The following is a 12,436-nucleotide window of genomic DNA, read 5'->3' on the forward strand; positions in this document are numbered from 1 at the left end:
AGGACCAGATGGTGTACTGAAGGAACTTAGAGAAGTTCTGGTGGCTCTGTTGACTGACATTTTCAGTGAGTGACCAGAGTCGGGAGTGGTACCGGAGGACTGGAGAAGGGCAGATGTGGTCCCTCTCCACAAAAGTGGAAGTAAAGAAGAAGTGGGGAATTACAGGGGAGAGTGTGGCACAGTGGTTAAAGCTACAGCCTCAGCACCCTGGGGTTGTGGGTTCAAACCCCCGCTGCTTCTTGTGACCCTGGACAAGTCACTTAATCCTACCATTGCCCCAGGTACATTAGATAGATTTTGAGCCCACCGGGACAGACAGGGAAAAATGCTTGAGTACCTGAATAAACTCATGTAAACCGTTCTGAGCTCTCCTGGGAGATCGATATAGAAAATTGAATAAGTAAATAAAATAAATCTAATTTCTGTGGTAACGCTTTTAAAACAGAAAATGGTGAAGTATCTGGAATCCTGTGGATTACAGTACCGGAGGCAACATGGATTCCCTAGAGGTAGGTCTTGTCAGACAAATCTGATCAATTTCTTTGACTGGGTGACCAGAAAATTGAATAGAGGGAGTGCGTAAGTACCGTTTGCATGGAAGGCGACAGGGTAGTGATCATTGGAGATCGCTCTGAGGAAAGACCACGCACCATTTTAGTAGCCTTCCTCTGGACCGACTCCATCCTTTTTATATGTTTTTGAAGGTGCGGCCTCCAGAATTGTACACAATATTCTAAATGAGGTCTCACAAGAATCTTATACAGGGGCATCAAGACCTTCTTTTTCCTACTAGCCATACCTCTCCCTATTCACCCTAGCATCCTTTTAACTTTAGCTGTCACCTTTTCAACCTGTTTGGCGCCACAGCCTCAAGGAAGGCAAACAAAATGTTGGGTATCATTAAGAAGGGTATCCCAACCAGAACGAAGGAAGTCATCCTGCCACTGTATCGTGCAATGGTGCGCCCGCACCTGGAGTACTGTGTCCAGTACTGGTCGCCGTACCTCAAGAAGGACATGGCGGTACTTGAGAGAGTACAGAGAAGAGCAACTAAACTAATAAAGGGTATGGAGGACCTCTCATATACTGACAGACTGAAAAAGCAGTGACTTTTCTCTCTGGAAAAGCGGAAACTTAAAGGAGACATAATAGAAACCTTCAAGATTATGAAGGGCATAGAAAGAGTAGACGGACAGATTTTTCAAATTATGGGGAACCACAAGTACAAGGGGGCACTCAGAGAAATTGAAAGGGGGAAGGTTTAGAACAAACGCCAGGAAGTTCTTTTTCACCCAGAGGGTGGTGGATACATGGAACGCGTTACCGGAGGATGTAATAAGCAGGAGCACGCTACAGGGCTTCAAAGAAGGTTTGGATAGGTACCTGGAAGACAAAGGGATTGAGGGGTACAGATTGGAGTAGAGGTAAGTTATAGGGATAAGATTAGAGGATTAGAGGCAGTTACAAAATTAGTCAGGGACACTGTTCAGGCAATTGGGCCTGATGGGCCGCCACGGGAGCGGACCGCTGGGCAAGATGGACCTCTGGTCTGCCTCAGCGGAGGCAACTTCTTATGTTCTTACATAGTTGACTGGTGGGGTCACCGATGTTCGATCTCATGATGTCGGCTGCCAACAAGAAAGCAGATCGATTCTTCAGCTGATTTGCAAACCAGGCAGCAATGGCTTAGACCTGCTGATGGAGCCCATGATAGGTCATCTGTTGAGACAGATTAAGGCACATGGGTTGAATGATTCTCATGGTGCCCGACTGGCTGAGGCGTCTGTGATACACTGATCTAGTCCGTCTGCAACTGAGTCGGGGGCTTAGACTTCCATGTCATTTGTGTCTTCTCACGCAGGGTCCGATTGTGCTTCATGATCTGGAGAACTTTAGTCTTATAGCCTGGCTATTGAGCGCATAGCTTTCGTATGCAGACTATTTCTTGGGCATGATTGCTACTCTCCTGTACAGCAAAAAGTAGTCAACAGTATCTCTATCTCTTCCCCCCCACCCCCCCACCATCCTTTGGGTTCAACTTCTCTCCCTTTCTGTTCCTTCCCTCCCTCCATCCCATTGTCCACCATATCTCTCCCTCTCCTCTGTTTTTAGACCCATTATTTCTTCCCCCCACCCCACCCTCAGTCTGGCATATGCCTGTCTCTTTGGATGCCTGTCTCTTCCCTCACTCCCTCTATATACTTCTACACCAAGGGACCTCCTGTAGGCTGGCATGTTTCCCTCTAGCATCGTCTGGCTTCCCCCCTGGCCTTCTGGTCTCATCTTCAAAACTAATTACTGCCTGCAGAGGATCGCTGGTGCAGTAGCTGTCCTAGCAGGCTGCTGTTGGCTGTGCAGCATATTCCCTCTGCCACGGTTCCGCCCCTCCTCTGACGTCATGTCCTATTTTGGTCTGGGATGTGGTGGCAGAGGGAATGTGTTGTGGAGGCTGATGGCAGCCAGCTAGGATCACTATTGCACCGGCAATCCTCTGCAAGCCGTAATTAGTTTTTAAGTTGAGACCAGGTACTGGCTGATGCTAGAGAGATGGATGTGATGTCAGAGGAAGGGCGGGACCACGACAGAGAGAACGTGCTACGGAGGCTGACGGCAACATGCTAGGATTGCTACAGCACCGGTGATCCTCTGCAAGCTGTAATTGTTTTGAAGGTGAGACCGGGAGGCCAGGGGGGAAGTCAGACAATGCTAGTGAGAAGGGGGAAACATGCTGGCCTTTAGGGGGCCCCCTAAATCCACAGAGCTGAGGGTACCCAGCGCTGACGCCTATGCAGCATTTCCCGACTGGTCTCTTCCCCCTCCTCATCCCCTAAAGCAGTAGCAGCAGTGGCAGTGGACGGCCAGCAAGAAGCGGCGCTTAGGACAGGCTGTTAGTTACCTGAGCGCTGATGCTCCTGCTTTAGGAGGCCCGAAGATATGGGGAGGAGAGTTAGTCAACGAATTGGTGAGCCTGATTTTTTAAGAAAAAGAATCAATTCAAATTGATTCACAAAAGTGAATCGGTGAATTGATTCAAATTGGGCAGCACTAGTGGCCAAGCAGGATGCTGCTTTTTGCTCCTCAGTGTTGGCAGCAGGCTCATCAGTTCCACCCTGACTCTATGGGACTTCCCTGACCTTGGCCCTGACTTTACGGGACGTCTGTTACATCACACTTGTCCAGGAATAGAACGGGGTTGTACAAGAACAAAAGATTAGATTCTTACCTTTGCTAACCTTGACTGCTGACAATAAGAGAATGGTCTGAAAAGGCTTCTTGTGGCCTGCCGGGGGCTTCCTTCTGCCATGTCACTGATGACACATCAGAGAGAAGCCCTGGCGGTGCAGGCCGCAAAAAATTCTCACTGTGAGGGTTGGGCAGGCACAGAGGTGCTACACAGGGGGGTGGGAGGAAGGAATGGAAAGCTACTGCACATCGAGGGGGGGAAGAGGAAGAATTGTTGAACATGGGCTGGAGAAAGGGAAGGGAGATGCAACAAAGAGGTAGAAAGAAGTGAAATGGAGAAATCCTGCATATGGTGGAGGGGAGGGAGACATGCATGGAGAAGAGAGAAGGAGAAATGTTTGACATAAGGTGGAGAGCAGGGAGAGATGAATAGGAGGAGAGAAATAGATGTTGCACATGATGGAGGGTAGGAATGGAGAGATGCTGCATGGAGAAGAATAGAGAGGTTTGACCCAGTGCACAAGGCAGGGGGAGAGAGAGATAGAGAGAGAGAGAGATATGGTACACAGTGGGAAAGAAACAGAAATGTTAGATATGGCAGTGGAAGGAAGGTATAGAGATGGAAGATGGATGGTGAGCATGGAGAAGAAAAAAGAAAATGACAAATTGGCAGGAGACTGGTGAGCGAGTTAACAGAAGACAAATAGAAAACAGAGCCTGAGACCAACATGATTTGAATAATAAAATGACCAGGCAGCAAAAGGTAAAAAAAAAAATATTTATTTTCTGTTTTGTGATTACAATATGTCAGATTTGAAATGTGTATTCTGCCAGAGCTGGTGTTAGACAGCAAGCGTGAGTTAAGATCTAAAAGAAAGAGGAAAAGTATTTTTTAAATTTTGTTTACACCACAGTGCTGACATGGAGTTGGAGAGGTTGTAACCCTATGTAGTGTTATATTGTAACACTGTGAATGTTAAGCTGTAACCCCTTCTGAGCACTCTGGCGTGGACAGGATATAAAAATAAATACAATTTCTAAAAATATTTTTTTTTATATGGGGGGGTGTTTAAAAAATGATCGACCCTTGGTGTCACCACTGCACCCAGCCATTTAGGTTTTCAGGATATCCACAGTTAATAAGCATGGAAGAGATTTGCAAATATTGCCGCCTCCTCCTCCTCCTCCTAATTATTTCTATAGCGCTAACAGACACACGCAGCGCTGCACAGAGTCATAAAGAAGAAGAAAATAGTCCTTGCTCGAAAGAGCTTACAATTTAAACAGCCATGACAGACAAACAGGATGTCATGGATACAGTTAAGGGGAATGGATAATCAACAGGCTGGGTTGGAGGGCAGAGGATTAGGGTTAAGGATTGAAGGCTATATCAAAAAGGTGGGTTTTCAGTCTGCTTTTAAACAAGGGAAGGGGCCTGACGGACGAACTCGGGTAATTTATTCCAGGCTTAGAGGGTAGCTAGATGAAAGGAACGAAGTCTGCAATAGGCAGTGGAGGAGAAGGGTAAAGTTAAGAGCAGCTTATCTGAGAGGAGAGAGATTGAGGGGCAGAAGAATGAACACATTTGCACTGTATGCGATGCCAGATAGGGAGCCAGTGAAGTGACTTAAGGAGCGGGGTGACATGAGCATAGTGAGGTTGGTAGAAGATTAGTCATGCAGCAGAGTTTTGCACAGATTGCAAGGGGGAGAGGCGACACTGCGGGATGCCAGTTAGAAGTAGATTGCAGTAATCCAATGCTTGAGGTTACAAGAGCATGGGCAAGAGTCCAGTAGTGTGCTCAGAAAGGAAGGATTGAATTTTGGTGATATTGAAGAGAAAGAAGCCGCAAGTCTTAGCAGCTTGTTGGATGTGCGTAGAAAATGAGAGGTTGGAATCGAAGACCACCCCAAGGTTGCGAGTAGAGGAGACTGAAAAGCTTGAAGAAGGAAGTCAAGCGACTAGAGGACAAGATACAGGAGTTAGAAGGACTTTACACCACAGAGGACCCAATCAGGACAGCGGAAGACTTCATGAGTGAGAGACACATTGAGGAAGAAGTCAGGGAACTCGAGAAATTCATTGAGGAAGCATACAGGAGGAGGGTGGAAGAGAACAAACTTTAGATGGAAGATGAAGTTACACCAACACCAACATGGAAGGGAGAACAACAAGCAGATGACCTCAAGGAAGATACCCACAGGGGAATACCACACGAGAGGGAGAAATTGGCTAGTTGATGCCCAGAAGAAGAAAGAGCGAAGCACACTGAGGACATTGACCTGAGACTGAAGCAAAAATTGAAGAAGGGAAAGTCAGCGATTCTAGTGGGAGACTCAATCCTGAGGCATGTGGACAGCCACATAGCAGAAGAGAGAGATGATCGATTGGTGACCTGCCTCTCAGGAGCGAGAACCAAGGACATCGTGGACAAAATTGGAAGGATCCTTGAAGGAGTGGAGGCGGAAGAGACCACAGTAATGATTCACATCGGGACGAATGATGTTAGCAGGAGAGACTACAGAAGAAGCACACTGATAGAGCAATTCAGATTCTGGGAAGGAAGCTGAAGATGAGGACCCAGAAGATAGCGTTCTCAGAGATCCTACCAGTACCGAGGGCAGATGTGAAAAGGCAGGAGGAACTACAATCAATAAATATGTGGATGAGGAAATGGTGTGAGGAAGAAGGATTCCACTTCATGAGGAACTGGACAACGTTCTGAGGCAAGAGTAAGCTTTACAGGAGAGATGGACTGCACCTGAGCGCGGCGAGAACTAGGCTTCTAGCAAACAACATCAAGAGAGGAATAGAACAGGCTTTAAACTAAGAGGAAGGGAAAAGCGAACAGTTAACCAAGCGTCAACGATTTGGAAGAAGGTATCCAGTGAAGATACTAAAGGAAAACAAGGCTGGGAAGAAACAAGGGACAAATTACAGGAGTCGACTAACCCAGAAGAGGAGGTTAGAAAGATTGTAGCAAAAGAGAAGACACTAAAGACCGCAGCACATGAAAAGGAAATGAAGACAACAAAATACCATATATACTAATGCAAGGAGCCTAAGAAACAAAATGGGGGAATTGGAAGCCATGGCCAATGCAGAGGACATAGACATCATTGGAATCTCTCAAACATGGTGGAATGAGGAAAGCAAAGGGAATACAGCACTGCCGGGGTACACGCTCTATCGCCAGGATAGGTCAAGATAGAAAGGTGGTGGAATAGACACAGCAAGAATGGACAAAGCAGAGACAACCAACAAACTGGAATCGCTATGGGTTAAAATACCAGGAAGGAAAAGTCCTGAAATAAAGATGGACCTATACTATCGTCCACCCGGGCAAACCGGAGATATCGATGAAGAAATGGAAGCCGAGATGAAGCGAGAATGCAAAAGCAGTAACACGGTTATTATGGGAGACTTCAACTATCCTGGGATAGACTGGAGTCTTGGAAGCTCAAAATGCACTAGGGAGGCAGAATTCCTGGAGGCTACACAAGATTGCTTCATGGAGCAGCTTGTTAGAGAAACAACGAGAGGAAATGCCACTCTGGATTTAATCCTAAATGGGTTAAGGGGACCTGCAAAGGAAGTGGAAGTATTGGGATCGTTGGGAAACAGCGATCATAACATGATCACGTTCAAGGTTGAAGTAGGATTACCGAAAGAAAAGAGAACCATAGTGACAACTTTTAACTTCAGGAAAGGAAACTACGAAGCAATGAGGGAAATGGTAAGGAAGAAACTTAGAAACACTTGCAAGAAATGGCAGACTGTAGAACATGCCTGGTCTTTTTTCAAGGACACGGTGAGCGAGGCACAAAATCTGTATATCCCAAGATTCAGAAAGGGGTGCAAAAAGAGTAGAACAAAAGACCCAGCGTGGATAACAAAAATAGTGAAGGAAGCGATAGGCAATAAGAAAAATTAATTCAGGAAATGGAAAAAAGGAGAAAACTGAGGAGAACTGGAAAGTGCACAGGAAGTATCAAAAAGAATGTCACCATGTAGTTTGAAAAGCCAAAAGAGAGTATGAAGAGAGGCTAGCCAGGGAAACACGAAATTTCAAACCGTTCTTTAGATATATTAAGGGGAAGCAGCCGGCTAGGGAGGAGGTGGGACCGCTGGACGACGGAGACAGGAAGGGAGTGGTGAAGAACGAGAAAGAAGTGGCAGAAAGACTTAACATGTTCTTTTCATCTGTATTTACAAATGAAAACACAATCAATATACTGGAACCTGAGCAAATCTTCAATGGAAATGAAGCAGAAAAATTAACATCCATGGTAGTGAGCCTTGACGACGTACGCAGGTAGATAGAAAAATTAAAAACTGACAAATTCCCGGGTCTAGCGGGACTACTGCAGCAAATTTGCAATCTATCCCTGAAAACAGGCGTGATCCCGGAGGATTGGAAGATAGCCAACGTTATGCCCATCTTTAAAAAGGGATCAAGAGGTGACCCGGGAAACTACAGTCTGACCTCGGTTCCGGGGAAAATGGCGGAAGCACTGATAAAAGATAACATCGATGAACATTTTGAAAGAAACAAACTTCTGATAACCAGCCAACATGGTTTCTGCAAGGGGAGATCATGCCTAACGAACTTATTGCACTTCGTCGAAGGAATTAACAAACGGATGGACAGAGGAGACCCCATAGACATCATATACCTAGACTTCCAAAAAGCCTTTGACAAGGTTCTCCATAAACGCCTACTTCGGAAACTGAAGAACCATGGGGTGGAAGGAGACATACATAGATGGGTCAGAAATTGTTTGGCGGGTAGGAGTGAAGGGCCATTACTCCGACTGGAGAAGGGTCACGAGTGGTGTTCCACAGGGCTCAGTGCTCAGATCACTGCTATTTAATATATTTATGAATGATCTAGAAACAGGGACGAAGTGCGTGATAATAAAATTTGCAGACGATACCAAAATATTTAGTGGAGCTCGGACTAAAGAGGACTGCGAAGGGACTTGAACAAACTAGGGGAATGGGTGACGAGATGGCATTTGAAGTTCAACTTTGAGAAAGGTGAAGTACTACATAGCATCCTGGGACTGTCTGCCAAGTCTCTTCCCTGAAGAAGCCCTTTCTGGAAACGTCAATCACTCCTCCTAAACTTACTTGCTCCACTTCATCACTGACGCTGAAACCGTGGATTGAAGACAAAGTTTTATTTTATTTTTCTTTCCAGCTTATGATTTATCTTTAATCTTATCTATTGTTTTGCCTTTTGTCTTTGTTTTGTTCTATTTCTATCATTTAAATTTCTCCAGAATTCTACTGTTCAATGGCTCCCCCTTCTGCTTCTATTCCTTTCTCTCCTCTCTTCTACCTTCCAAAGTATTTAGATCAATGCTGTCTTGTTAAAATGTTTATTTTATTTTTATTTTTCCTCTAACTCTACTTTTCACTTCTCTATTACCCTCCAGGTACTTTAGTTAGATTGTGAGCCTTCGGGACAGTAAGGGAATTTTTCAAGTACCTTTCTTATTTCTAATCTTAATGTATATTTTCTGTAAACCGCTTAGAACCTAACGGATGTAGCGGTATATAAGAAATAAATTACATTACATTACATTACATGTGGGAAGCAGAAACTCGAGGTACAGCTATACGATGGGAGGGATGTTATTGAATGAGAGTACCCAAGAAAGGGACTTGGGGGTAATGGTGGACATGACAATGAAGCCGACGGCACAGTGCGCAGCGGCTGCTAAGAGAGCGAATAGAATGCTAAGTATAATCAAGAAGGGTATTACAACCAGAACGAAAGAAGTTATCCTGCCATTATATCGGGCGATGGTGTGTCTGCATCTGGAGTACTGTGTCCAATATTAGTCGCCATATCTTAAGAAGGATATGGCAATACTCAAGAGGGTTCAGAGGAGAGCGGCACGTCTGATAAAAGGTATGGAAAACTTCTCATATGCTGAGAGATTGGAGAAACTGGGACTCTTTTCCCTGGAGAAGAGGAGACTTAGAGGAGATATGATAGAGACTTACAAGATCATGAAGGGCATAGAGAGAGTGGAGAGGGGCAGATTCTTTAAACTTTCGAAAAATAAAAGAACAAGAGGTCATTCGGAAAAGTTAAAAGGGGACAGATTCAAAATAAATGCTAGGAAGTTTTTTTTTACCCAACGTGTGGTGGACACCTGGAATGCGCTTCCAGAGGGCGTAATAGGGCAGAGTACGATACTGGAGTTCAAGAAAGGATTGGACAATTTCCTGTTGGAAAATGGGATAGAGGGGTTTAGATAGAGGATTACTGCACAGGTCCTGGACCTGTTGGGCCGCCGCATGAGCTGTCTGCTGGGCATGATGGACCTCTGGTCTGACCCAGCGGAGGCATTGCTTATGTTCTTATGTTACTAAGATGGAGAAAGGAGGAGGAGCAGAGGGTTTAGGAAGAAAGAGGAGCAGCTCAGTCTTGGACATATTTAGTTTTAGATGACGACAGGACATCCAGGCAGGAATGTCAGCCAAACAAGCAGAGAGTTTTTTTGGACTTTTATGTGTAGAGAGGTAGATCTGGGAGTTATCAGCATATAGGTGATACTTGAAGCCATGGGAGGAGATCGGAGCACTGAGGGAAGAGGTGTAGAGAGAGAAGAGAATAGGTCCTAAGACAGAACCCTGGGGTATGCCAACCTCTAGTGGGGTAGCAGTAGAAGCAGAAGAAGACCCACCGACACATACACTAAAAGTGTGTTGGGAGTGGTAGGAGGCAAACCAGGAGAGGACAGATTCACAGAATCCAAACAAGAACAGCGTATCAAGGAGTAAACTGTGATTAACAGTATGGAAGGCAGCAGACAGGTCATGAAGGATGAGAATAGAGTAAAGGCTCTTAAATTTGGCCATGAACAAGTCACTGCAGTATACAGATTTATCTCATGCATATTCATTATGGATATTTTGACCTGACTGGCTGGATGTGCCCCGAGGATGTGCCCCGAGGATGAGAAGCACTGCTCTACAGATTGGACTTATTCTCTCGAGAGTGAGGAGCCCTCTACTACGCCTTCCACCCACTGGAAGATAATCAGATCTGGCACTCCATGCAAAAAGTTGAGTAGCCCTTGTTTCACTGTATAGCTATCTGTATTGGCAAGTTGTTTAGTTATTTAAAGTTAGTTCTAAGGAAATAGATATACTTAATCTAATACAAAGTTCCTTAGGTTTATTAGGATGTTTCTTACTGGCTTCTCAATAATTAGCTTTAAAGCCTTTAAATCACATTCAGTTTGCTGGGGTTGGGTGATAAACACTAACAGAAAGCTTTTAATTTTGGCTGTTGCATATCTGACATAAAATAATTTATCAGTTTAATCTAGTTTCTTTTTAGGATAAGAAAAATGCTTACTAAAATAGAAAAATGTCAAAACAGTAAGCAAATAAGGTGTTGATTTTTGGGCTTTTTTCCAGGGGCCACAAATGGTTCACCAACTTAGCTCCAAGAACATTGTGAAAATTGCAGTACATTCAGATGGACAGCACTATCTGGCCTTGGCATCAACTGGAGAACTTTTCTCATGGGGCTGTGGTGATGGCGGAAGATTAGGCCATGGAGATACAGTGTATGTATAAATTTCCTTTATTGTAATAACCCATCTGATTTTTTATGGTAATGCAAACATAAGCCAAGTATATGCACACATTTAACCATATTCAGGAGAGGTGTTGTAGTGAATGAGGTCTGGGTAGAGTTTTCATTTATGCTTATATTTATACATTTCAAAGAGTATGCGTATCAGTATTCATGGCAGACTTACCTACACCACACAGCTATAATTGTATTTGGGTAGATTTGACTGGAGTATTAAAAACAAATTTGGCTTTGAAAATTGATACTTAGGCAAGTGATAGGCTAAAATTTATGGGCTTCATTTACTAAGATGTGCTAAAAATTAGTGCTTGCAAAATGCTAGGAAGCCCATTTTATTCTATGGGATCCTTGGCTTTCAGTGCATGCTAATCATTAGCACGCCTTAGTAAAAGAAGCCCTATGAGGGCTATTTCAAATGCAGCTGTGCTTTAAAAAATGTTTGCACATTTAAGATCTTGCATGGCATCCTTCCTCCTTTAATTTCCCTGTCTTGGAATTCTGTAAGATCTGACATTACAAGAGCTACTCAAAAATTTAAGTTGTCCTTTCCTATGCTGAAAAGCGTTACCTACATTGGCAAATTAGGGAAGTCTCTACTTTTCAAATTTACTGAGCTGTGAAATTATTTTCCTATTCAACTGTGCGATCTGGGCTCTTTCCAACCATTTCGAAAACATCTGAAAACTTGATTATTTTCAAAGTTGTAAATTCTACTCCTCTCCATACTATTCCAAATCTATATTGTATCTGTTCTCCTTTCTAATTTCTTATAAACCGTGTCGAGCTCTACTGTTATAGAGAAGATGCGGTATATAAGCCTAAGGTTTAGTTTAGTTTAGTGTTTTCACCACCACTTTTGAAAATGAATTATTCAGTGCTGGTGGCAGTAGTCAAAACTCTGGGGGGTTTCATATAAAATAAGTTTGGAGTACTGTGCGTGCACAATCAGGAAAGAAACCTTGGGGTGATGGAGTTTGAAGATCTCAAGGTGGTGAAACAATGTTTCAAGGTGGTGGCTGTTGCCCAAAGAATGCTAGGCTGCATAGAGAGAGAGGCCTAAACAGCAGAAGAAAGGAGGTGTTGATCCCTATGTACAAGTAATTGCTGGGGCCCCTCTTGGAGTACTGTATCCAGTTTTGGAGACAAAAATAGTGAAGGAAGCGATAGGCAATAAGAAAAATTAATTCAGGAAATGGAAAAAAGGAGAAAACTGAGGAGAACTGGAAAGTGCACAGGAAGTATCAAAAAGAATGTCACCATGTAGTTTGAAAAGCCAAAAGAGAGTATGAAGAGAGGCTAGCCAGGGAAACACGAAATTTCAAACCGTTCTTTAGATATATTAAGGGGAAGCAGCCGGCTAGGGAGGAGGTGGGACCGCTGGACGATGGAGACAGGAAGGGAGTGGTGAAGAAGGAGAAAGAAGTGGCAGAAAGACTTAACATATTCTTTTCATCTGTATTTACAAATGAAAACACAATCAATATACTGGAACCTGAGCAAATCTTCAATGGAAATGAAGCAAAAAAATTAACATCCATGGTAGTGAGCCTTGACGACGTACGCAGGTAGATAGAAAAATTAAAAACTGACAAATTCCCGGGTCAGAGGATGGTGCCAAAAATGGTACAGGGT

General features: G+C 44.0%; 1 protein-coding gene across 1 annotated transcript in view; it reads left to right on the top strand.

The window, feature by feature from the left end:
• HERC2 (HECT and RLD domain containing E3 ubiquitin protein ligase 2) overlaps nucleotides 1-12,436 on the top strand; it is a 3,346,202-nt gene that overhangs the window by 332,610 nt on the left and 3,001,156 nt on the right. Inside the window, 1 exon segment of the mRNA XM_033948978.1 lies at nucleotides 10,624-10,775. Coding sequence (XP_033804869.1) covers nucleotides 10,624-10,775 — 152 coding nt within the window.

The sequence above is a fragment of the Geotrypetes seraphini genome, chromosome 6, assembly GCF_902459505.1.
Source record: "Geotrypetes seraphini chromosome 6, aGeoSer1.1, whole genome shotgun sequence".
In the NCBI taxonomy this organism is placed as follows: Eukaryota; Metazoa; Chordata; class Amphibia; order Gymnophiona; family Dermophiidae; genus Geotrypetes; species Geotrypetes seraphini.